The sequence below is a fragment of the Mesocricetus auratus genome, unplaced genomic scaffold, assembly GCF_017639785.1.
Source record: "Mesocricetus auratus isolate SY011 unplaced genomic scaffold, BCM_Maur_2.0 Super-Scaffold_100009, whole genome shotgun sequence".
Classification (NCBI taxonomy): domain Eukaryota; kingdom Metazoa; phylum Chordata; class Mammalia; order Rodentia; family Cricetidae; genus Mesocricetus; species Mesocricetus auratus.
The window spans coordinates 51,785,194-51,810,935 of record NW_024429193.1 but is presented as its reverse complement, the minus strand read 5'-3'; the positions used below and the strand labels follow the sequence as shown (position 1 = coordinate 51,810,935).

The following is a 25,742-nucleotide window of genomic DNA, read 5'->3' as shown; positions in this document are numbered from 1 at the left end:
GCAGAACCATCCAGAAACTAGATCGGGATTGTTATTTTATTGTTTATTTTTAAATGTTTACTTTTTATATGTTATTTATTTTCTTTTACGTGTATGAATGTTTTGCCTTGATATATGTATATACACCACATGCATACCTGGTGCTTGTGGAGGCCAGAAGAGGGCATCAGATCCCCCTGGAAGTAGAGTTATAGATGTTTGTGAACTCCATGTAAGTGCTGAGAATTTGAACCTCTGCAAGAGCCACTAGAACTCTTAACTGCTGAACCATCTCTTCAGCTTCCTTGGTTTGTTTGTTTGTTTTTTGAGACACACTGGATTGACTCTCAGTACATAGCCCAGGCTAATCTTTAATTCATAGAAATCATCCTGTCCCACCCTTTCCCTGCATCCACCCCACTGTTGGGATTACAGTTGCAAACCACTCAGCTTAGGTCAGCATTCTTTTGCCTCTTGGGAAACTGGTTGTGGAATATTGGTGGATATGGTAGCTATCGGAGGAAAAGCACAGGGAAGTTGAGTAGGCACAGGAGACACGGCTCTGGAGCGCTCCCTCCCATTGTTTGATTTCCTCTCAGAGCCTTAGCAAGTTCTACTGAGTGTGTAGACCTCGTGCATCTGATGAGAAGAAACTGCTGGGAATGCCCATCTTTAGGGTTTCATGTCTAAGTATCACTGACCTGGGGTTTCTGAGGCAGGAGGATTGCCATGAGTTTAAGGTTAGTCTGGGCTACATAGTAAGATCCTGTCTTTAAAAAATAAGCCGAATAAGCAGGTTGGTGGTGGCGCATGCCATTAGTCCCCGCACACGGGAGGCAGGCAGATCTCTGTGAGTTCAAGACCTGACTGGTTTACAGAGTGAGTTTCATGCTACATAGAAACCCTGTCTCAAAACAAAACAAACAACAAACAAAAGCCAGAATCAGTAACAACAGAGGAACAAATCAGAGTTGTACTATGTGTCAGTCTATGCTTAGGAGGGACTGGGATGCTTGGCTGGGGACATTGAATTTGTCATGTCAGACAACAAGAACGATTTTGATAGTAATGGATTTGGTGTTGTGGAAAGGATAAAGGGAATCTATGCCCTCAAGAGTGGTTTCAGGGACTGGAGAGATGACCTGAACAGTCAGTGTGCCCTGGTCTAGCCATCTGAATCATTAGTCAGTGTCGAGGCTGAGCAAATTTCTATGCATTCCAAGTTCATCCTTGCTTGAGGGCATAGAGATGCTAAAATCCACAGACATAGAAATGCCAGCCACACACATGCATGCACAATCCTATCCTTACACAGGATGCACATACAGTTATCTTCCTGCAGTTCAAAAATAGTAGTTGCATGAACTTGGAAAAGAGCTGTGTCATCTGTTTGGAGTCTTTCTCTTAGACTCTGTCTTATACTCTATGTCTGTGGTTTTGTTGTTGTTAGACATCACAAGAGGCACTGGGAAGGATTTAAGGGGACACGGCCACAGGGCAAAGGAAAAGAAAAACACCCCAAATACAGGAATCAAATACAGCCATCCGTTTCTAGATTGCGAGTGTACACATTCAGAAGGCTATTGTAAAACACATTGCAAAGACTGGCAAAAAGTTTCTGATGAATTTATTTTTGTTTTGAGAGCCATGTGGTCTCTTCACAATGGCTCAGATATGCTGTCATAATGCAAAGATAGTCATAGTCAATAATAAGCAAATAAACATAGCATATGTTTCAACCATCATAGTATATGTTTCAATAAAAATTTATTAGCAAAACAAAAAATAAGCCTGGTGTCAGTGGCGCATACCATCAATTTCAGCACTCTGGAGGCAGAGACAGGCAGATCTCTGAGTTCAAGGCCAGTCTGGTCTACAGAGTGAGTTCCAGGACAGTCACGTCTACACAGAAAAACCCTGTCTCGAAAAACAAAACAAAAAAATTTTTCAGCCTGTGTGCTTTAGTTTGCACAGGACATAAAGAACCTAGGATTGCCAAGATGGCCTCACAGTTCTGCAAGGTGCTCCATTCCTTTTCTGTTGTTGCTGCTTTTCTTTTGACAGGGTCTCTGTGTGGTCCAGACTGGCTTCTATCTCCCCATCCTTCTGCCTCAGCTTCCTAAGTGCCGGGGCTGCAGGTATGCACCACTGTGCCTGCTTTGCCAAAGACTGACAGGGCTCCATGCTGCCTCCTCCGGAAAGGACAAAGATCAGTCCTTCTTCAGGTAACGTCAGTCTTGTCTGATTTTGTTCTGTAGTTTGAAGTTCTGAAGAGGTGATGCTCACCCCCCTCCCTTCTGTGTGTTTCCTCTACAAGTTTCCCGTTCTTCTCCCCCCTGCTCCGTGCCCTTACAGCATTGGGTGATTCTAGAATGAGACTCCCACAGTAGTCATGGCTAAAAACCTGTCTTCCCTCCAAGTTCTCATCTGTTCTGGGGTCTAAAGTGGGATATACATTAGTGGAAAGAACGCTGTGTTGCGTCACTGGGCAGGGCATGCCATCAGCTTGCTGTGTGACTGTGGGCAAATTACTTAACCTTTCTAAACTACTCTCTCCTCCGCTGACAAATGAGTGCTGTCTAACTGTCTTCTAAAACCCCTTGCAACTGTAATTCTGTTATTTTATGGAGCTGCAGCCTCAATGCTGTGGAGCTGTCTGGGGTCATTAATGAGGGTGTCATTCACAAACTTTAGTGAAACTGCCGGGGGCCACCAGAAATTTATAGTTTTCAGCTTCTCTAAGACCTGCAGAGTTGAGGGGATGGGAGTTCCAGCAAACTTCAGAGGATCTGAAACGCCCTCCCCAAGGAGGGAGACAAAAGACTCCAGGAACCCCATGCTCCAAGGAAATCCATTTATTTCTAGACTGTCATTTGGATAGCTACAAGATGCAGGCAGGTTTGGACTAAGTTGGATACAGAATTTTGGGGAGCTGGAGCTGGGGCGCCTGGACATTTCTCATCTTTGCCAGACTGTCTTACGTGATGCCCTCCTGGCCTTATACAGAGACCCCCTCAGAGTTCACCCAATAAACTCATGGCCAGGTCAGAAGGGACAGAGGCTTGGAGGACTCCGGTGGAGGCCAGCAGAATTGGGACACTAGGTTGCTGGGGGCTGGTGCAGGCTAGCAGTTCTCAAGGGTTTGTGAGGCATCATTTCCATACTTTACGTCCCAAACGCAGCTTATTGGAATGATACAGGGGGGGGGCAGCTGAAGCAACCCTGTGACAGTGTCCAGGAAGGAGGGAAGTGGGAGCCCACCTCCGCATTCTCCCACTGAGCCCCACACCAGCCTGCAGAACCTACATTCTGGCCTCCAGGAAAGCAGGCTCTTACTGTCTGGCTCCGCTAAAGCTGTCTCATTTGTAACCTAAATAATTCACTCACCATTCTCTCTGAGCATTAGGAGAAAAGCAAAGCCAGCCCTAGCCCTGTGCTCAGGTTTCCATGGCACAAAGGGCAAGCCAGGAGGCTGCGAGGCCACTCCAGGCCTTCAACTGTCCCCTGGGAGGGGTGACAATCACCTGAAATGGGTCACAATGTGTTTCTTCGACCCTAGAGCTAAGGTGGCATTGGCAGCTCTGAAATGTTTTTGAAACAAAACAATGAATATGTCACAGAAACTTAATGTGGTCTGCAGAATATAGAATATTCACTCTCTGACTTTTTCCAGAAGATGTTTGCCAACCCCTGCGTCTGTCCTCTGACCTCCACTCTTCGGTGTTAAAGGAGGCCATGGCAGCCTTTGACCTCTGTTTGGGGACGCTGTGTTCCTGCTACATGCAGAGACTGTTAGAGGGCTGCCTTCTGAAGTTAAGATTACTGCTCATGTCACTGGTTTGTCTTCTCATGGGTGGGGCATCATCCAGGCTGGTCTCTAACACACGCCACTCCCTAAGGCCTTGGTGATGAGAGTATACCAGCATGTTCCTCCCAAGCCACCCAGGAGGCCAGCCTGATTGCAAAAACCTTCAGCTTTGGGCTGTCCTCTGGCCTGACTCTGCCTTCCAAGTACCTATCTAGGGAGATGGCTGAAGATCTCAGAAGATGCCAGATCTCAGTGCTACAGCTGCAATTGTGCTGAGTGACCTCTGGGCTATTGTGGGTACTGTTTGGATCTGGGGGACTGAGAAGTGGATCCATTCTACAGTGTGTGAGGATTCTGGATTAGTTTGGATGGGAGTTCAGTGGCCTCAATCAAAGCCCCAGTGATCAAAGACCCATCTCCCAAGAAACATGACACTGTTCTCCAGACATTGTTTGCAGGGTCCCACTCTCTCGATAAAATTGCCGTGCAAGACCTAGCCTGCAATCTCAGCATCCATGGTTTGGAAGCCTGAACTGTGAGATCTTGGGCAAACCATCCCATCCCTCTGCGACTCAGCATTCTCATCCATTAAACCAAGGGGGGGGGGAAATGCATGTGAAGTTCGGGTGGGGATGATCCCAAGGACCTGTCTATCCATCCATAGACAGCAAAAAGTGTGAGTCACATGCCCAGCCTCTGCAGAACTGTGCTGAAGAGCTGTTGGGTTTCATCTATACTTTCCAGCACTGTCAAAAGAGATCCCACTGGCTTGGAATCGGGAGACAGTGTCTCCTTGAACATCTTAGAATCTTGCTAGAGATGCAGGACTCATGCAGTACTGATGCGACTGATCAGGGAATGGTTGAAGATCTATGAGATTCTCATCCACCCCATTCCCACCACATCCACTGCAGGTAGCTCAGAGGCCAAGATACCACACGCTTCAAACCGATTAAATTGCCTGCCATCCACTCCCTAGCTTGACAAGATATTTCTTAAGGACAGGATTATGTGTGACTTTTGTTTGTAGGAGAGCACATGTCTCTAAGAATGTGGCTGAAGATCTAAGCATTTCTGCTAAGCAGCATGACTAACAGGGCCCTGGCAAGTCTGATGTCACATTTGACAGGGGGCACATGGGACGACATGTCAAGATAAGTGAGTCCTCATGTCTGCTGGCTGGTGGGCAGAAGTCATTCTTCAGTCCAGAGCGCAGTCAAGGCTGTGCTGCCTAAGCCATGATCCCCGAGAGTTATCGTGTGACCTAGAAAGAAAGTGATTGGGTAGAAAAAGGTTAGAGAAAACAACAGGGAGCCAGTCATTGTAGCTTGCCAGAGAGCCCTGATCATAAAAGTCACTTAGAGGTAACTGTTGCCAGTTTCCTAAAGCCATCCAAGCTGGTGGTGGTGACCTGGTGGTCCATGCGGACATTAGTCAGACAAGCCTCACCATTGTTTGCTTCTGAGTCACTACACAAACTTCAAAGGCCATGATCTACCTTTTAGGCCACAAACCCTACTTTGTAACAATGTCCCAAGCTCTGGGGTGGGTCCCACTTTGCAAGTCTTGATAAACAGTCTCAGAATGGCTATCTTCCTTTGCTGCCTACAGACAGCCTTCTAGTCAGCCAAACCCTCATCTTTCTTCCTTTTTTTAAGCTTTCAATTTTTTAATTTTATGTATATGAGTACTCAGGCTGCATCATATCCAACTGCAGAATCACCATGTAGTTGCTGGTAATTGAACTCAGGAACTCTGTAGAGCAGCCACTGCTCTTAACCACTGAGCCATCCTTCCAGGCCCACTTTCTTTTTTTTTTTTTTTCCCGTTTTGTGTGTATGGGTGTTATACACATGGGTGCATGAAAGTCTGTGCACCACGTGTGTGTTTGGTGCCTACTGAGGCCACATAAGGACACTGGATTCTTTAGGACTTAGCTGTAGACAGTTGGGAGCTGTGGCTTCTGGGAATTGGACACAGGTCCTCTGTAAAACCAAGAAGTGTTCTCAACCAGTGAGCCATCTCTCCAGCCCCCAAACTGTCCCTTGCTGTAGCTAGCTACCTACCAGTGTTGTGGCCCACTTTTCTTAGAACCCTAGAACCTGTTTTTACTGCTGATTGCTAGCCTTCTTGCTGCGTATGGTGGTGACTGGGGGGCAGAGACGCTGCCTTGGCTTGTCACTCATTTGCACCGATGGCGATGACAATGACATGCAGTTAATTAGCCACAGCATGCAACCAATTAGCCAAGGCACACATGGAACTGCTAAAGAGTTTCATAAAAAATTAATTAGCCCTTGTTTTGTGGGGCAGGCAGCGAGTCATGATGATAACAGTCTTCTTAGGTGCTGTCACTGAGGAGATCAATCTGACTAGAGGAGGGCAGGTAGGAACTACAGGGAGCTAATGGCTGTAGGAGTGGTGTAGGTGACAGGGGACAGTCTGTGGCAGAGGTGGTAGGCAGAGTGGTTACTGCTTCTGGAATTCAGACATTAGGAGAAATTCTGAGTTAGGTAGTTTCCTACTTCACCATTCCCCCCCTTAGATTTTTTGGGGGGTTGGTTGTGTGTGTGTGTGTGTGTGTGTGTGTGTGTGTGTGTGTGTGTTTTGAGACAGGTGTTATGTAGCCCAGGCTAGCCTTGAACTCCTGATCTTCCTGCTGAGTACTAGGGTTACAGATATGTGCCACTGTGCCCTGCTACACTTGTTCTTAAGGGCATGATATTTTCTAGCGGTAAACCCATGCTAAGCAAAGAGGAGAAAACCAAGGCGGGCAGGACATCAGTTTTGCTAACAAAGGCAAACCCCACCCTTAGCAGCAGTGCCTAGAGTGGAGACAGGCCCAGGAGGACTGTCCGGGATGCATTCTCACGGTTCACATGCCCACCTATGGCACTGCCATCCTGGCCCTCCAGGGCTCGGCCCATGTGCTACCCAGGAGAAGGGGGAATGGGAGGGAGGGTGAAGCATCCACTCCGTACCTTGGTGGTTTTGACCTTGTGTCCACTGCTGCAGCTCCAACCCGACAAGTCGGGGAGCACCTTACACTCCTCCCCCAGCAGGCAGGGCTCCATCTGACACCACCACTTCTGCAGGACGATGGAGGCTGTGGGGAAGGAGGCAGGCGTGGCTCTAAGCTCTGGGGGCATAGCACTGGCCACAGCCGGTCCATGAGTGAGGCGCGCCTTCCCACATACCTGGGGCTTTGATCGCCACCTTTCCCTTCTCTTCCCCTTACCCTGGACTGACCAAGGAGGCAGCATTGTACTTAGGCTGAGGGCTGGGGGTCATCCCAGTCAGCTTCAGCACTGCTTCCCACCCAAAGGGGAGGAGGACGGCAAGCTGGCAGGCAGGTGAAGCTGACTCTGAGGCCGCTTTGTCCTTAGTGTATATGAGCTGAGATCCAAACCACATCCAGGAGTGCACAAGCTGGCATGTGCGCTAGTGAGCATGGTGATGTGTGAGCATGGTGATGTGATGTGTGAGCATGGTGATGTGATGTGTGAGCATGGTGATGTGTGAGCATGGTGATGTAATGTGTGAGCATGGTGATGTGATGTGTGAGCATGGTGATGTGATGTGTGAGCATGGTGATGTGTGAGCGTGGTGATGTGGATGCCGCCAGAGTGTGAGAACACAAGTGTGGGCAGAATGGAGGGAGAGTGGGTGTGTGATGGGAGCGATCACATGTGTCCACGAGGAGAAGGTGAAGGCAGGCTGAGAACAAGAGGGGGCTTGTAGAACGGGACCTCTCTGGAGGAGCGTGTGGGCAGAGGAGTTGGTGTGAGGGAATGCATCTCTGTGTGTGTGGACCAGGTGGCAGGTGTGCGTGTGGCCTGTAACAAGAGCTTTCTTCCTCTATGACACAGGGCTGGCCATGTCTGCCTTCTCCTCCAAGACAATTGATTCTCCATCACTTGAGACTGATAAGGCAAGCCTCGAGACGGCTATGAAACTAGATGCTCAGCAGATGGTGAGGTGAAAACAGACTTTCTTATCTCTGCTCTGGGCCTCCCTACCCACCTGGCTGACCAGGGCCTGGCCATTCACTCACCATCCACGCAGGAGGGCTTTGCCCTTGTAGTGCCAGCCACCTGGCCGGAAAGGCAGGAGCATTTGACGGTCTGGGAGCGCTCCTCGATGCGATTCCGGTTGCAGCAGCGATGCGCAGCAATCACCTCACAGGTGCCCTGCTTTACCAGGACTGATTGGGCCAGCAGTATAAGATCAGGAGACCCAGGGCTCCAAACCGGCTCTCCTCCCTCCCACCCTGCTGCAGATCCCCAAACCCCTCCTCCTTGGTCATGGAAAGGTCAATTAAGAGTATGGGGCTGCAACTCAGTGGTAGTGTTTCCTAGCATAGAGTCAAGGGCTCAGTTCATACCTTCAACACACACACACACACACAACGAGAAAGAGAGAGACAGAGAGAGGGGGGAGAGAGAGACAGAGAGAGAGAGACAGAGAGAGAGACAGAGAGAGGGAGAGAGCTATCTAATCGCAAGGGAGCAAAGAGCAGACACAACCTTTGTGTTACCCGACCTCACTGAGGCCACCCTCACACCAGCCCCCACCTTCCACTTTCTAAGGGTGAGGGCAAGGGCCCCAGAGCTTACAATGCGTGGGGGAGGATCATCCGCTTACAGAGGCTTTAGCCATCCCAGAAGGAAAACCCCAGAATTAGGCCAGGAGACTAGACTTAAGCCTCCACCCTAGGGCCTCTCACTCTCACTCACTGCAGGACACCTTCCCCCTGGAAAAGACAGTACCGATGTGTCTACCCAGACCTCCTCTGGACTGGGCGGCAGAAGAGGAGTCACCTCTGCCAATTTTACCCTGCCCCAGAGACCTGCCTGCTTTGTGGGATGGGTTGGGGTGCTTTCTGGCTCTCCAGATGCCCTACAAAACCCTTCTCTAGTCTTACCACCTTCCCCAAACCTGTGGCTATTGGAGGCTGCAAGGAAGCAGAGGCCAGACGTATCCACAGCCAGGCCAGGCACAGTGCTAGCACCCAGCTGCCTGGGCTCCAGCTGCTCGCGGTCCTCTCACTCATTCTGGGAAGAGAAGTAATGCCCTGCTTAGCTCAGGGCAGATGCTCATCTGCACTCGGCTGCAGCCGCTTCTCCATGCCACGCTCTAGAAGCCCAAGGCTGCAGGATGCACACATACCTCGTCTCCACACAGCTGGCAGTCAGGCAGGAAGGGATGAGTGATACAGGGCCAGGGAACAGGAAGGCAGAGCCTGTGGAGGAGACATTGCAGAGATTTTGCAGAGTGAATTAAGGGGCTGTGCCATGGGTTAGACACTGATGCTGACACCCATTTTTTGAGCTCTTGACCCAGGCACCCCACTTGTATGCTCTTGATTATAGCCCACGGCACGAAGGTCTGCTATTATTGCCCATTTTACAAATAAAGCTCCAAAGTTTGGGTATAACCCCAGCAGCCATCCGTAGAGGAGCTGAGTACACTGTGGAGAGTCTGAAAATGCAGTTCCCTCCAGATAACTGGGAACACCGAACAGAACAGAATAGAACAAGAATCAAAATCATCCGGGAACTTTGTAGTGGTGTGTGCAGTAGACTCTAGTGAGAATCCAGTCTTACAGGAGAGAAAGAAAACAACAAGCAGGAGGTGCATACACAGTGTATACACAGTGTGTACAAGGCAGGGGCACATGTGCTACTTAATATGTACACACCAGGTCTGGAAAGTGTATATTGTTTGCCATTAAGAAGGGAAATTTATTGCTTGTCTAGAAGATGGAAGCAGAAAGAAGAATGATTTTTTTCCCACCAATTTCTTTCTTTTACATGTTTGAGTTTCAAATCATGGAACTGTATTAGCAGTGCAATTCAGTCTGAACACAACTTAAATTTTAGAAAGAGCCGGGTGTGGGTGGTACACACTTTTAATCCCAGCACTTGGGAGGCAGAGGCAGGCGGATCTCTGTGAGTTCGAGGCCAGCCTGGTCTACAGAGTGAGTTCCAGGATAGCCTCCAAACAGTACAGAGGAACCCTGTCTTGAAAATTAAAAAAAAAATTTCTTAGAAAGGAAGGAAGGAAGGAAGGAAGGAAGGAAGGAAGGAAGACAGACTTGTCATAGTGGCATATACTTGTGATCCTAGCTCTTCGGAGGTAGCAGCAAGAAGGATCATTGGTAGTTTGAGGCCAGCCTGGTTTACATAGTGCGTTCCGAGTTAGGCGGGAGCTACACGGGAAGATCCTATCTCAAACAAACAAAAATAAAACACAAGACTGAGTGGGATGACTCAGTGAGTAGGAGGACTTGTTGAGGAAACAAGAGACTAGCAACTCAGATGTGAAAACATAGATGATGTAAGATCACTGGATTGCTGGACCGCCTAGTGCTGGATTCAGGGAAAGACCCTGTCCCAAGGAAGTAAGTAGACAGTGATAGAGCAGGAAGCCTCTACCGGAGGCTTCCCCAGCCTTCACATGGGTGCACATGCATCAAAACAAAGAAAGGAAGGAAGGAGGGAGGGAGGGAGGGAGGGAGGGAGGGAGGGAGGGAGGGAGGGAGGGAGGGAGGGAGGGAGGAACAAACCTCGGCTAGAAGTTAAATGTCTTGCCAGAGGTTGGCTGCCTTGGAACAGGACCCAGAAGCCTGCCTTAGGCCCATTACTCTCTTCCTCCTTTCTCCTGTGAACCAAACAGGGCCCCAGCATCTATACCAGAGGTGAACAAGAACCAGAGAGAAACCAGGGAAGCAGAAGCATCAAGAAGCTGGGAGAAACTATCCACAGAAGGGACATGAAGAGCCCCGGGAGGTCAAGGGTCAGCCTGGATCACTGGCCCCAGCAAGTGCCAGCTCAGACTAGGAGTATCAGGGGCCAAACCAAATGATACAGCTGCTCCCTTAGAGGGATGTCCACTCCTCCATTCCCATCTCCATCTCCAGCTGTCTCACTTACCTTCCTGGAGTCTTCAGGGCTCCGTCTGTTCATCTGCTGGTCTCAGACTCATTCCACCTGCATAAGTAGGGAACAATTCAGAGGTAGTTTAGAATAGAGGCCAGACCCCTGCTGGCGCTAAGAGAAAGCTTAGAAGAGAATAAGGGAATGGGCTGGGCACTGAAGGAAGTCCTGCTTAGGCTGTTCCCATGGCAAGGGCAGTCATTTCTGCTCTGGGAATCTGTCCCTGCTCCCACTCTCCCCCAGACTGTGGGAACCTGAGGTGGGGGTGAGCCTGGGAAGAGTGGCTGGGTTTTCTTTTTCCTAGGAGTGAAGCAGGGGCGACAGGGCTTAAGAATCAGCACTGTCATCTCTCTGGTCTTGGGACACAGCTAGAGTCAGAGAAGTTTGCAGGATCTCCCAGCTTTGTCCTGGGGGAGACTCCCAAACCTCCAACCCATCGTGAGCCACTCCCTGGACACTTCTGGAGCTGGCTTAATTCTGCCACCGTCCTTACAGAGGGCTAGCCTAGCAGTGCAACAGGTCTCGGCTTCCGTGCACAGCCCGCAGGAGCTTCTCCATTTCTCTCCCAAGGTCCTGTCCTCCTCACTGTCTCCAGTGATAAGTAAAACTGAAACACACAGGCTGCTGAGCTTCGGAAAGGCCTAGAGAGGGGAATGGGGGGGGGTGGATGAGTTGCTGCCCACCCGCTGAGGATGAGTATGTTCCTGCTATTCTAGATGTGCCTCTTTTCTGAGTGGGTCTGAGTGTGTCACCTCTTCTAGCCTGTGTTGGGGGCCCTCATTTTGACCATTGGTTTGCTCTTCTCTTGGTGACATTCTATTTCTGGCTGAGCTCTACCAGCGTCGTGTCCAACGTGCGAGCATGAGCATTTCTCCCAGGTACCCCAATGCTCAGAAAACTTAGGGGAGTGGGGGACTCAGGATCTCTGGCTTCCTATTTTTTCCTCAGTCGGTTCTGGAGGCATCTTCTGGGATTTGTTCTTCAGCATCTACCTCAGTTTCCTTGGGCCGTTTTCCCCAATCCCCAATTCAGGTGATGCTGAGAGCAACCTGCGACCCAACAGGGGGTCAACAAGACCCTTCGACCTTGCTTTGCTTGCTCGTGTCCCACTCCAGTGCCCATTCTTATTCTGGTACCCACCTGCTCCACAGCAGTGGCCCCGGTTCAACCTTCTGGCCTGAAGTCCTCGATGCCTCTGAGCTTGGGATCTAGACTCCCAAAGGCGGGCTTTCTCCAGGAGTGATCAGCTGGGGTGTTGTCTGGTCCCCAGCTCTGTGATCGATCAATCGTTATCAAGTTTCTGTGCCCCAGGAGAGCAGAGCAATGGCTAAGCAGGCATCCTAGCCCAGTGAGCCCGGTTCTGAGTACCGGGATGTTCTGGGTCTGGACCCACCAGCTCTGCGGAGTTCAGCCGAATTCTCCCGAGCTTGCCGCCCTCAGGCTTGGGAGAGCACAGCCTCTTGGCTGGGAGTCGTCCCTGCTCTTTCAGCCCTTGCGGCACCGCTGCCTCATAGGAGACAGCATGGGGGCTCTCTGCGGGGAGCATGGGCACAGCTGGCTCGCAGCGGCCTCTGGCGGCGCAGGAAGAGACCAGGGACAGAAGCCCGTGGGCTCTGTTTTCCTAGACAATTATCTAGGACAGGACGCGACAATTAGAACAGATCCCTAAAACCTCCAGTAATGTGGTCCCTAGTCTTGTGGTTAAAGGGAGGCAGGTGGTGTTCTGAGATGGAGATGGGCGTTGAGGCTGGAAGTAGTCTTCACCTACACCAGCAGTAGGCTGTTAGTTAAATCTGAGCTCATTAAGTCTTAAAATTCAGTTCTTCAGACCATGTATACACCTATAACCCCAGAATTTGGGAGACTGAGGCAAGAGAATTGTTACAAATTCTGGAACAGCCTGGGCTATTAGTGTGAGACCCTACCCTCCCCCCTCCAAAAAAAAAAAAAAAAAAAGCAGAGATGGGTACAGAGGAAACAGGAGGGTGCCTGCAAGTTTGAGGACAGCTCAGTCTATATGATTAACACAGAATTCCAGACCAGATAGGGCTGCTTAGCCAGACAGTATGGACAGTATCTCTGAAGGAGAGAGAGAGAGAGAGAGAGAGAGAGAGAGAGAGAGAGAGAGAGAGAGAGAGAGAGAGAGAGAGAGAGAGAGAGAGAGAGATCAGTACACTCTAGTGTTATTGAGGAGTTTTCCAGGCACGGGGAGTTAGGACCACTGAATTGGAAGCTTCCTTTGTGCATGAAGTTTTCTTTACCACAGGGTTTCCCAGTTGACTCCCAGAAGGGATTAGGAAATACTTCCAGCACAGAAGTGCTGCCCTCCTCCCTGGGAGGACCAGGGGCAGTTCCAGGGTGGAGAACCAGACTGGAGGAGGTCAAGAGGCTGGTGTTCGGCCCTGTGGATGATGAGCATAACTCTCATCTTGGGAACCAAATCTGAGGTTCCTAATGTCTTCAGCAGAAGAATGGTAAATAATTCCAACTACAAAATTTCACCAGGTTTGTATTTTGGATGCATCAAGCAATTGAGGCAGATGTGTTTTGTGAATCCGTCTCTTCATGGGAGGTGGTATGCAACTGTTACAGTAAGGTAGATTTCAGGAGGTATAAAGTGTGAGGGAGAAACAGAGAATGAGCTGGTCCTGGGTTCTGAGCACACAACCTGGGACAAGGGATGGGGTCTCCCCTCTCTTTCCCCCTCTTTCCACTGTGTACGTCCTGGGGTTTGAACTTGACCATCAGGCTTATCACCTGTATCTGCTAAAGCCGTTCCCCCCGCCTCTTTAAGACGAAGTCTCATATAGCCTTGGCCAGCCTTGGACTTAGTATATAGCCCAGGCTAGCTACTAACTTCTGATGCTCTTGTCTCTGCCTCCTGGCATTACAGATGTATGCTACCATGCCTGACTAAGAGGGGGCCTGCTTTGAGGATGCTCAGACCTGGTTCTCTGTCTCTGAGGAGTGACTCTCTGCTCCCAGGAGAGAACACATCCTGCTTTGCCCCCTTTTCACTCTCTACTGTCCCAGCGAGAGGACCTCTAACCGGGTGTGGGGAAGTCAGGATGGATGGGGTGTGATGGTCCAGGAATAGGTGGGGGGAGGTGTTCAGAGGCATGAGATAAGAGCCCTTGAGTTGGTTATGGATGGGAGCCAGAATGGTCCCAGAGTCTGGGGGAGCAACTGACCTCCCTGTCCATCATCTGGTACTGGAGTTCAGGGGTCCCTGTTCTATGGCCCACTTTTACAGCCACACTGCGGATGCTGTGAAGAGCAAGGAAGCTGGATGACTCTGAAGAGTGACAGCTAAACTGTCCCAGAAACACTGAATAATAAAACCAAAGGTATTCTTTCTTCTCCAGTCTTTGGCTTCCCACTGACACTACCCCATTTATCAGACAGTTGGCTTCAGTTTTTCTCAAACAGGAAGAAAACAAGCATAGTGGCAGAATGTTCTTTGTCCCTGGATGCCTTTTCTGCTGTATTTGAGTCTGAATTTTTATCAGTCCACCCTAACTCTGTCCCGGTGACTTCATTTCTCTTTGCACTCATCTTCCTCCCAAAAGCTCAGCATATTTACAGCAAATCTGTGTACTTTGTTTGAATGAATGGACCAAGCAAGCCACGCCTTCGGGGAGGCACAGGTTACCCCAGGGTGTGGTCAGGAAGCTCCAAGTGGGTGCCTACAGGTAGAATTCCAGCTATGAGCACGGAGTCTGTGGTTCCCTCAAGGGCCTTGACTTCTGTTGAACTATGTGTTGGGGATAATGGAACCAGGTAGTGATCAACTCTCTAATCCTAAGTATAAGGACAGAACCCTTTCCGAGGCAGGACAGTGATCCTCTCCTCTCTAGAAAACTGAAAAACAGCCCACCTTTGCTGGGTCCAGTCCCAATGGGCTTTCCTGGCAGCCCAGACGAGTTTTTAGACTGGCCTTTGCCTCCCCCTGGCGGTAGCCAGAGAACTTGCTCAGCATCCCCGTTCTGCTTGGGGTCTCTGAGGGTGGGAATTTAGGATTCTCATTCGTTTCTATGCCTTTCTTCCTAATCCAGAGAAACCAGCGTCAGAAACAGGTTTTGACATGCATATGACTGCGTGACTCTTGGGCAAGTCTAGTAAAATAGGAGATTGTTTACTGCCTCATCTGTAAAATGGGTGTAACCCACCTTGGGTTGTTGGTGTAGTGGCCTAAGGAATAGAACGTACTTTGTAGAGGGCTTGGTGTGAAGCAAGTCCTCAATAATCGTAGCTATTTATTATGCCGTTAGCCTTACTAACTGGCCGCAGAAGTCTAAATACGGAGGAACAGTTCTGAGAAAGTCGGATGGCAATTGTTCTCTAGAACGTGAAGGTGACTTTTAGGCAGAACAGTGCCTTCAGGAGTGCAGAAATTTGCTCCAGGACCCCGATCCGGGGAGGTCAACTGCCGGACTGGATAAGCACAGCAGCCCGCACCAGCTGGCTCTCTGCTCTCATTCAGCAACCCCCAGCCTGAGGTGTTGTCACACCACGTGCTTCACACCCAAGTGGGTGTTTCGTTCTGAAGTCCTCAGCTCCATAACTCTCCATGCTGGCTGGCCACCCGAACCGAACGCGGGAAGGCTGCCCCCCACCCCCACCCCTGTCACAATGGGTAAATTCTAACGGATTAAATCTAGCAGATGTCTAATTTATAGAACGACTGAAATGTTTCCTTCTCTCCTCTTTCCTCCCACAACAGATCCTTCCCCTGTGACACTCTGGCGGAACGAAGTCAGGATGCGGATAAGACGCGGGGAGCTGATGGGGCAGTTCTCCCAAGACCTAGAGCCAGAGGAAGTTTGGCCTGGATCAAGAGAGGGCACCGCCCACTTGGAGCCCTAGGGGCGGGGCCTCTCCGGGGGCGGGGCCACGGCCGAGGGCGGGGCAGGGAGGCAGCATGCTAAACCGGGTGCGCTCGGCTGTGGCGCACCTGGTGAGCTCCGGTGGCACTTCGTCCCAGCGCCCTAAGTCCCCCGATCTGCCCAACGCGACCTCGGCGCCGCCTGCCGCAGCAGAAACACCTAAGAGCCCCCCGGCGAGGCCTGGGAGCGAGGTCGGGGCGCCCCCGAAGACCGCGGAGACTCGGACGAGCTTCTCCAGACCCACCTTTCTTCAGCTGAGCCCCGGGGGACTGCGACGCGCCGACGATCACGCAGGCCGGGCTGTGCAAAGCCCCCCGGACACCGGTCGCCGCCTGCCCTGGAGCACGGGCTATGCCGAGTGAGCACCCCCGGGGCTCCCAGTTGAGGACGGGACTCCCACCCTCCCAGGAGACGCAACCCGGCCGCTGCCCTCCCTCCCCCAACACGACGTTCCGGGAACCTTCCCAGGAGCCTGCACCCTTCCAGCCCTCTCTCGGACGGAGTGCAGCCTCAATAACCTTCTTCAGGACCTTGCCCATCTCCCCTTGGCCGACTCAGGACAGTCCCCTTCTAAGGAGAGCGCACGGCGCCCCGAGGATGAGTTGGCCGGTTCACAGTCGCTGCCCGCGGTTCACAGGCTAAGGGAGGGGAGGTTCGAGAAGGAGCAGTTCCTTTTCCCAGGGAGATCACGGGTGGAAAGAGTCGTTCACCCGCTTCCTGGCCTCAGCGCCCCAGTTCCCTGTCCTTCTTACCGGTCCCATCCCCCTCCACACCCAGAAATAGCCGGCGACACCAGAAGGCCGCCGGCTTCCCGGGGCGGGGGAAGGGTCCGCCCGCGGCGCGCGATTATTCCCCTTGGATGCGGGTCTGCAGACAGACAGGTGCTGGTGGGGCAAGGAAATAGAGCCCTTGGTTCGCACGGCCCGAACGGCAGCGTGCTCCCAGAACGTGTACATTTTTAATGCATTTTCGGGGAAAACCGATCCAAGCCACCAGGGATATGGGGGCACCGAGGTCGTGGATGGAGGTGGTGGGTGGCACCTCACCCTCACCACCTCACTTAGCTCCCGCGTGAGAGGAGTTTATAGCCAAGAGACTCTTGCCCAGTCCAGGTGGGCCTACGTTTTCTCTTACCCCACTTGGACTGGAGCGCTTCCACACTGGAAGAGAGACCGGGACTTTCAGTGGGAAGTTTCAGGGTGAGGGTGAATGTACCCATGAATCACTGGCAGAGCTGGTGGAAACAGAGATGGGAATGTAAGGTTTTGACTGGTAAGAAAGTAAAACTTACTGCCCCTGTGTGGCCACACCCCCAGCACCACCTTCCAGAAAGCCTCCTCTGCCCAAGGATGAAATTACTGAGGCAGTTACAGTCGCGGGCCTTCCTATGTGGTTGTCCATTCGGCCACCCAGACAGTAGTACTTCTTGCTGGTCCTGTCTTCCCTCTGGCTTGAAGCCCAGGCAGCTGTGACCTTTTTCAACTTGGCCAACAGGCAGGAGAGGGTGTGTGTGTGTCTAAGGTGGGGTTATTCCAGGACCTAGTCTGGTGTCTAACCTGATGTGGGACTCTCTGGCCTGGCAGGGTCATCAATGCTGGCAAAAGCAGACACAATGAGGACCAGGCTTGCTGTGAGGTCGTGTGTGTGGAAAGCCGGAGTAGTGTTACAGGGGCCTCCAGGGAGTCTATCCGCAACCAGGTAATACTCCATCCTCTTCCTAACCTCCAGGATTGGGGTGACACCCCTCCCCAGGGATCTCAGGCACTGGTTCTAAATCCAAGAAGTGTGGTGGTTCTACCTCCATCACAGAAGCCCTAAGTGGCTTCCGTTAGATTAGTTCCACTATGAATGTTTACCATTCCATTTAAAATAGAGCTGCTCATGTATTTATGGATGACTTAACTGATCATCAGTGCTGATCTTTGGATCCTTCACGTTTTGAATTTGGCTCGGCTCGTCTCTCTTTACACAGTAGGCTGTGCCTGAATTAAGTGAATACATCTACTCTGCTTTAATATCAAACTCAGCTCACCTATGTGTTGTTTATATGGGTTCTTTCAGGCTTGTTCTGCCCTGTCACCCTCCTCCCCCACTGACTTCCAACTTTTCCTTCACCAGGGACTCTGCTTCCACTACTGGGGCCTGTTTGATGGGCATGCTGGCGGTGGGGCAGCTGAAATGGCTTCCCGGCTCCTGCATCGCCACATCCGGGAACAGCTGAAGGATCTAGTAGAAATACTTCAGGACCCCTTGCCACCTCCCCTCTGTCTCCCGTCCACTCCAGGAACCCCAAGTTTCTCTGATCCCTCACACCTGGTCAGCCCTCAGTCCTGCTGGTCTCCACAGAAGGAAGTAACCCACGAGAGCCTGGTAGTAGGGGCCATCGAGAATGCCTTCCAGCTCATGGTGAGTGTGTGGCCTGGGCTATGTAGACACTCTAGTCAGCACTCTGTGGTGCGGGTCGGTGGGTGGGTGGCCCCCAGAACCCGAACCACCTTTGAGAGCCCGTTACCCTCTGTGGTCCTCCTCTTGTCCACTCTGGCTTGCAGAGGCAGGGAGGAGGGCAGGTGACTGAATCAGAAGTTTTTCTGTTCCCTTTGACCCTTCCTCACCCGGCAGGATGAGCAGATGGCTCGGGAGCGGCGTGGCCACCAGGTGGAGGGGGGCTGCTGTGCGCTGGTTGTGGTGTACCTGCTGGGCAAGATGTACGTGGCCAATGCCGGTGACAGCAGGTGAGTGGGGAGAGGGCTTTGAAAGTGACCACACCCGGGGCCGTATTCTCCAGGATGATGGGAAAGCAGGGAGTGAGGTGGTGGCGGGCCAAGTATAAAAGACTGGGGGATGCGGTAGGGGCAGTGACAGCTCTGAGGCAAGCTTGGAAATAGCAGGGGAAGGAAAGGCGGGGACCCCAGTGAAGAATCATCAGGTTCATTACGGGGAGGGCCTTGTCTGTCTCTGGGCAGGGCCATCATTATCCGGAATGGTGACATCATTCCAATGTCCAGGGAGTTCACACCAGAGACAGAGCGCCAGCGTCTTCAGCTGCTTGTAAGTAGAGGCCAAACTACCCCAGTCTTACTCTTATACCTCTTACCATGGAAAGCTTCCTACTGGGAACTTCCTGGGAAGGTGCTGAGTGGACTGGAGGGTGACGCGGCAGGAAGGAGCCTGAGCCGCCATTGTAGCCCCTGCCGAGGAAGGAAGTAGAGTCAGAGGTGGGGGATGAGAACAAAGACCCCATCCAACAAGGGCATTACCTTAGTGCATCCTCAGGTGGGCATCGGGATTGCCTGGGGTTGAATCCTGCTCCGTGTAAATATGTGACCTCTGGCAAGTCCCCTTATTCAACGTTCTTCCCTCACGGGTCTTTGAGAGGGGTGAATGAGTTCATTTATGTTACTATTAGAAGGGTGTGTAGCCTGCAGTAAACTTAAGGATCTGCTATAACTTAACAGCTATCTGTTGTATCTGGGTGTGGTGTGAGTGTAACACCCTGTCTCCTGTCCGGCCCCTCCCAACCTCAGGGCTTCCTGAAACCAGAACTGCTAGGCAGTGAGTTCACGCACCTCGAGTTCCCCAGACGAATTCAGCCCAAGGAGCTGGGGCAGAGGATGCTGTACAGGGACCAGAATATGACTGGCTGGTAACGCTTCCCTCAGAGCTGGGGCCATTCCCACAGCAATGCGACCAGTCTTCACCTGCAGCAAGGCGGCAGCTGCAGACTGGCTCATGCTGGGAGTTGGGGAGTACGGCCGTTCCCTGGGAGGCCTTGTGTGGTGGGGGTGTGCTGTTCATAGGGGAGAAGGGCTTTGCCACCTGGGTGATGCCTCCTCTACTCCTCCCTCCCCAGGGCCTACAAAAAGATTGAGCTGGAGGACCTCAGGTTTCCTCTGGTCTGTGGGGAGGGCAAAAAGGTAAACCCCGAGGCAGAGGCGGGGGAGGAAGACCCACCACAGCTTGTCCAGGGAGGTGGAGGTTTCACCGAACAGTAGGTGTGGGAGGGTTCTGTGGTTTCGGTGAGTCTGAAAAAGGAACTAAATAGCATCGTTCTTTCTCATTTCCCTCAGGCCCGGGTAATGGCCACCATTGGGGTGACCCGAGGCTTGGGAGACCACAACCTTAAGGTCTGCAGTTCCACTCTGCCCATCAAGCCCTTCCTCTCCTGCTTCCCCGAGGTGAGCACACCTTCCCTTCAGGAGGCTCAGGCTGGCTTTCTCCCTTTTATTCAACCTCCCAGTCCAGCCCCTCACACCTCAGTCCTTGCCTCTCTCCTTCCCTACCTAGGTACGAGTGTATGACCTGACACAGTATGAGCATTGTCCAGATGATGTGCTAGTCCTGGGAACAGATGGCTTGTGGGATGTGACCAATGACAGGGAGGTAGCCGCCACTGTGGACAGGGTGCTGTCAACCTATGAGCCCAACGATCCCAGCAGGTAGGGGGCTGCCCGGCAAGGTGTTGGGGGGTAGCGCTGGTGAAGGAAGGGGCAAAGGGGAGCGAAGCCTGGAGACCCGCATGTGGGCCTACATATCTTCTCATACGCTACGCGTGGCGGTACATGAGTGTGCACATGTGCTCCTGGCAGGTATACAGCTCTGGCCCAAGCTCTGGTCCTGGGGGCCCGGGGCACCCCCCGGGACCGTGGCTGGCGTCTCCCCAACAACAAGTTGGGTTCCGGGGATGACATCTCGGTCTTCGTCATCCCCCTGGGAGGGCCAGGCAGTTACTCCTGATGGGCTCAGCCCCAACCCTCCTACTGCCGTCTCTGCCTCTCCGTACTCCTCCTCCTCCCAGTCCAAATGCTGAAGTTGTGTCCTGACTCGAGTGGCATTTAATTGACAAAGAGATGCCCGCCAGATCCAGAATCACAGCAACTGACAAATAAACCGGATGGATAAAGGTGTGTGTGTCGTTATTTGCTGTCCCTGGAGCCTGAAAAGCAGGCCATCGATGGAAAGAACACTAGAACATTCCTAAAAACATGGCTCCCCAGAGACTTCTGCTGCCCCTTGGCCCACTCCATGTACTTGCCACCGATGGCCCCATCTGCCACATCCATCTGTGGCTTCTCCCATCTGCTGATACCCGCCAAGGCTGTGTACCTAGCCCAAACCTGGGCCAAGCTTCAGACCCACGCATTCCAGTCATCTCCCAACCATCTCCTCCATAGTACTCTGGTGCTTCCGATCAACACACCTCGAACTGAACGCACAATTTCCCCCATGAACAATTCTTCTCTGCTTCATCTTTAATGGGCACCATCATGGCTGCTCAGGTCAGTAATCCAGCAGGTGCTCACACCTGGCTTATGTATCTTCATTAGCATTCTCAACTACTTCAGTCGTGCAGGCCATGTAATGAATGTTTCAGGAACTCAGCTGCCTATATGCTGGTGTCTGCGATGTAACCCAGCTGTGTCCTAGGCTGTGCCGCCTCAGTTTGTGTAAGTTCACATTGCTATCCACACAACGATGAGATTACCTAGCAACACATTCTCATAACATCTCTAATACTAAGGGATGCATGACTCTGCTGACTATTTAAAAATATTTCACATTTGCCTTTATCTCTGCCTCCATCATCACGTTAGCTCTTTATTACACCAACTTTCCAACTTCAGTGACTCCTTATTGTGTCTAGAACGAACTGAAGTTAATTCTGAGCATGGCATATAAGGAACTTCATAATATGGTCTGACTACTGTTTCTTTCTCCAGCTTCACCAGCCCCCTCCAAACTCCATGGGCTTGTCAGAGCTCCAACTTACTTTAAATCTCACATTACCATTTCTTGACTATCACTGTCTTCCAGGACTAGGTATCCCACAGTCCCTGTATGCTACTAAGGCATTTCCTCCAGGATTATAACTATCCACAGGAGAAGCCAATGGAGGGTAGCTATGAAGAGCAGGGACTCTTAAGTCTGACTGTTTAGACACAACACCACAGTAACTTCTGTTAGCCTCCACATCTCAGTAAAATATAGATAACAGTACTGCCTCATAAGAAGTAAACATAGTGTGCTTAGGTAAGCAAGGGTCATGTGATAAAGCTTCAATAAGTGTTAGCTATGTTAGGTTGCCTATGTTCTTCATTTAGACTCTAAGTTATCTGAAGGCAGAAGTTGGCTAGCATACAGCTTTCAGTTCACAGACAACCAATGCTTAGTGAATTAAGAGGCCGGGGGGGGGCAAACTGCCTTTCACCACCTCAGTTGCCTGATTTACCAAATGTGTGGTTTGCACTTCGGATCCTGAGCAAATGTCTGTGTATGTGTCTACCTGTGTTTGAGACATCTTCGGCAACCCTGCTCCCTCAGGAGTGCTGAGCTTACAGACATGAGCCACAAGCCCAGCTGTACCTGCAGTAGACTCTGCATGACTTCTAACATGCATTTATTCAGCAAGTCTTTGTGGAAAGCTGTGATGAGCAGAACACTGGTTAGATGGTACAGAGGACAGATTGGAGGAGGGGCATGGGAAGCAGCAGGGAGCCAGCACCTGCCTGGGGGACCTACAGGTCTGACTGTAAAACAGATTGATTAGTTTTTTGAGACAGGGTTTCTCTGTGTAGCTCTGGCTGTCCTGGAACTCACAAAGATCCGCCTGCCTCTGCTTCCCTAGCGCTGGGATTAAAGGTGTGCACGGCCACCACCCAGCATTTTTAAAAAAGATTTATTATGTATTCGGTGTTCTGCCTGCATGTATGCCTGCACACCAGAAGAGGGCATCAGATCTCATTCTAAATGGTTGTGAGCCACCCTGTGGTTGCTGGGAATTGAACTCAGGACCTTTGGAAGAACAGCCAGGACTCTTTAACCTCTGAGCGTGATTGACTGGGTTTTGAAACAGGGTTTCATGTAGCCAAGATTGGCCTGGAAGTAATTCAAAGAGATCCATCTATCTCTACTCCTTATGTATCTTCATGGTTTACTTCACTGTAAATTTTTGCTGTCTCAAATGATTTGCCAAAACACTTCGCTGGGCCTCAGTTTCTTTACAGGCAAAAAGGAATGGGCGAACTTATTCCAGAGACCTTCGTGTTTCCACCACTAGCAAATAAAATATTAGACTTCCTCAAGCACTCACCTGTTGGGCCCTTTATAAGGAAGGAGATACAGGGTCAGGTAAGTAACTATGAAACACACCAGACTGGGCTCAACAGCACAATACAATAGGAGTATGAGCTCAGTTCCAGTTGGCGACGCGGAAGCACTTCCAGGAGTGTGCTCTTAACAGGACGTAGGGAAATTCCCGGCGAAGGAAGGAAGGGCCTTGTAAGGCGACGGTGGTTGGGGACTGCAGATCGCAAAAGGCCTCCAGGGCTCGGGAAAGCGTCATGTTACACTTAACGCAGTGATTCCTGGAGCAGAGTGGGCAGCTTCTGCATAACCGGTCCCCTCGGTCACAGCTAGGGCGAAGGAGGGGCAGAAACCTCGAGGGCTGCTTGGCCACGCGAGGGCAGCAGCGGCCCTCGCTGACCCCACCCTGGGAGCCGCTCAACTTTCCCTACTCAGGTCCGCCCTCCACCGTAGGCTTGCAAGTAGAGGGGCCGAGTCCTCTGGGGTCCCACCCGCTCGCTCACCGCCCAACAATCCAGACATCTCCCCGGCGCGGTCCCTCCGGCTGAGCCCCCACGCCCCAAGCCCGGCCCGCAGCCGGAGTGACCCGCAGCCGCCCGGGGCGGGGAGCAGGGGCGGGCCGAGCCAAGGGCCGCCCCCGTCGACCCCCACCCCCACCCGACTGGCCCGCCCCGGAGCGGTGCTGAAGAGTGGGGCGGGGTTCGGGTCAGTCTCAGCCTCCGGCACCGGCCGCGCAGCTGGAGGCGGAGGAGCGGAAGGTACCGGGGCCCGAGCTGGGGGGGTGGCGAGGCGTCGTGGGAACTCGACTCCGGGGAAAGCACTTTCCCGGCTTTCTGATCGCTCGGGGAAGGGCGGGGCAGGGGGCCCCGGGCCGCGCAAGGGAGAGCGCCCCGAGCTGCGGGGCAGGCGCTCTAGTCTCCGGGGCTCTCGAACCAGAGCCTCTTCCCTTTCTGAGCCCTGCGTTTCTGAATCTCTCTAGTCGGGCCAGGGACTCACTTGCCTGTCTGTGAGCGACCCTACTCAGCACACTCCAGTTCCGGGCGGGGCGTAAGGAACAGGGCCTTAGGCCGGCGAGGGGAGTTCTGGCCTGGAAAGAGGAATGGCGGGAATAGGGGCGGGTGTTACTACTGGGGGCTGCCACAGCTTGGCGGGTCTGCTCGCTCCCTAGACCGTTTTTGGAGCTAGTCTGGGCTAAGAGGTTGAGACGACTAGGAAAGATCCCGCTCCTGTGTTGTATATGTACGTCTGAGAATGAGGAAAAAAACAGAACACCGAAATCCCAGACTCTGCCTCCCACCCTGTTGGGTGGTTTGGGAGTGTTAGGGGGGTTGGGCCGAACGCTGAGGCCTGTTTCTTCCTTCACTTCTGGCTTTAAAGTTAAGGAAAAGGTGTTGTCTGAAGAGTGATTCCTTGCGTAGATCTCAGGGGTGCAGAGTACAAAGGCCTGTTGGATCACCCGGGAAACCCAGAGAATAAGGAGAGCTGGTGTTTTTGTCCCGGGGAAGGCTCCAGAAGTTCCAGACCGGTCTTCAGGCCCTGCCTGAGGTTTCCTTGTCTCTCTTAGGGTCAGTGGGGCAGTTCCTCTGGGACTGCATTTCACAGGGAGTGTTAGTCTTGCCATTTTGGTCTTGGGCCTAATGTCCTGGCTTGGCCAGGGTCTTCAACTATTCTGACTCAAGAGGTTAGATGCAAAAATTTCTGATCTGGGAACTTGTAACCTGCCCTGAAGTTTCTGGTGCTAACCATGCTGCTGTGGGACAGCAAGTGGCACATGCTTGCGGAAGTGACTAGTGTTTAGGGTAGTAGTCATCATCCTCCACCAACATGCCCACCCTGGGTTGGGGCTGTCGCTGTCATCCAGCCTGTGTGCAGCTGGACTAGCTAAATTACACTCACTTTTAAAGGAGACCAGCAGCGGAGTGAATGCCTTCTCAGACTTCTGGGGGTATCAGGGAGAACCCCTTGTGGTGGTGGGTGGTAAGTGTGGCTGTGGCACCCTCCTATAAATTCTCTGTGACTCATGTCCTCTTCCCTCACCTCCCAGTTGTGAGTGAGTGTGTGTGTGTGTGTGTGTGTGTGTGTGTGTGTGTGTGTGTGTGTGTGTGTGTGTGCAGGGCAGGAGAAACCACCCAGGAACCTGACACTGAAAAGAACCAGCTTAGGGCTAGAGTATTCTGCTTCCTAAAAGGCAGGCACAGGCCAGGGGCTGAGGTGGTGGTACTTAGGGAGTCCAGCTGAGCCAGACAGGATATGGGATTGAAAGGAAAAGCCAAGTTTGGGGCCGAGATCGGGTTACCGTCCCTCCTTAACTGCTCCCCGCCTGGCCAAAGCTTAGACTGCTGCTCTTTAGTCTTTTCTTCGGGGCTCCTCCCAGCCCAGGCTCTAGCCTCCTCCCCCTCCCCCTCAGCCTTGCCTCCCCTCTACTTGGGAGCTGGCTGGCACTCTTCCCTCCCTGATTGTGTAGGTCTGGGACGTCAGTGGGCCGGTCATCTCCCCTCAGCTGGGAAGGAAGAGAAGCGGCCGGAAGGTGTGACTGGATTGTTCCTGTGTGCTGGGGTGCAGGACACATGCAAACCCTGAGAAGCTGACTCCTTGCCTTGAGTCACAGGGAGGTGTCCGCAGGGCCTGAGGGTCAGCCGGTCTCTAGGAGGAAGGGGCTGTTCCAGAGAGTGGGTGGAGGTGATTCCCAAGTGGATTAGCTCCATCACAGCAGTGCTGTGATAGATGTGTGAGTCCCCACAGTGTGGTCATTGTCCCCTGTAGGGGCTGAGTGACCCAATGTTGCTGCCAGGCCCAGGGTGGGGTGGGAGGCTGCCTGACTGTGAACTACCAGGACTGAGCCTTCTTTGTGTGACTTGAGACTTTGGGGAAGGGATGGGGTGGACCAGGGCAGCCAGCCGGCTGCTCCCAGTATCCTCCAGGTTACTTTCTCTGCTCCTCTTCTCACCTGTGGGGTGCTGTGTAGGCTAGACAGACTGGGTCCCATAGCCCTTCTTTGCGAGCCGACCCTGCCCTTAAGTGTCTAAGTCTCACTGAGCCTCAGTTTCCTTT

General features: G+C 52.2%; 3 protein-coding genes across 4 annotated transcripts in view; 2 read left to right on the top strand and 1 right to left on the bottom strand.

Moving 5' to 3' along the window:
- Positions 1 to 2,819: 2,819 nt before the first annotated feature.
- Positions 2,820 to 12,645, bottom strand: Tafa3 (TAFA chemokine like family member 3). 2 transcript variants are annotated; one of them, XM_040752110.1, is made up of 8 exons: positions 11,866 to 12,645; positions 11,219 to 11,366; positions 10,723 to 10,779; positions 8,957 to 9,029; positions 8,726 to 8,841; positions 7,842 to 7,991; positions 6,769 to 6,893; positions 2,820 to 5,051 (listed from the first exon to the last, which is right to left on the bottom strand). In XM_040752110.1, the coding sequence occupies exons 5-8, from the start codon at positions 8,838 to 8,840 to the stop codon at positions 5,040 to 5,042; spliced, it is 402 nt and encodes a 133-aa protein (XP_040608044.1). In that variant the 5' UTR covers position 8,841; positions 8,957 to 9,029; positions 10,723 to 10,779; positions 11,219 to 11,366; positions 11,866 to 12,645; the 3' UTR covers positions 2,820 to 5,039. The 2 variants fall into 2 exon arrangements, with proteins under 2 accessions (XP_040608044.1, XP_040608045.1); XM_040752111.1 differs by lacking the exon at positions 11,219 to 11,366.
- A 2,805-nt stretch (positions 12,646 to 15,450) lies between these two features.
- Ppm1j (protein phosphatase, Mg2+/Mn2+ dependent 1J) lies at positions 15,451 to 20,511 on the top strand. Its single transcript, XM_005076562.4, has 10 exons — positions 15,451 to 15,969; positions 17,195 to 17,309; positions 17,730 to 18,017; positions 18,231 to 18,343; positions 18,575 to 18,659; positions 19,136 to 19,254; positions 19,462 to 19,525; positions 19,679 to 19,786; positions 19,896 to 20,047; positions 20,198 to 20,511. Exons 1-10 carry the CDS (start codon positions 15,647 to 15,649, stop codon positions 20,343 to 20,345), a joined length of 1,515 nt encoding a protein of 504 aa, XP_005076619.1. The 5' UTR covers positions 15,451 to 15,646; the 3' UTR covers positions 20,346 to 20,511.
- A 2,799-nt stretch (positions 20,512 to 23,310) lies between these two features.
- Positions 23,311 to 25,742, top strand: part of Rhoc (ras homolog family member C) — a 6,253-nt gene continuing 3,821 nt past the window's right edge. The window contains exon 1 of the mRNA XM_005076563.4: positions 23,311 to 23,449. The gene's annotated coding sequence lies outside the window, so the exon portion shown is untranslated. The remainder of the gene's footprint in view (positions 23,450 to 25,742) is intronic.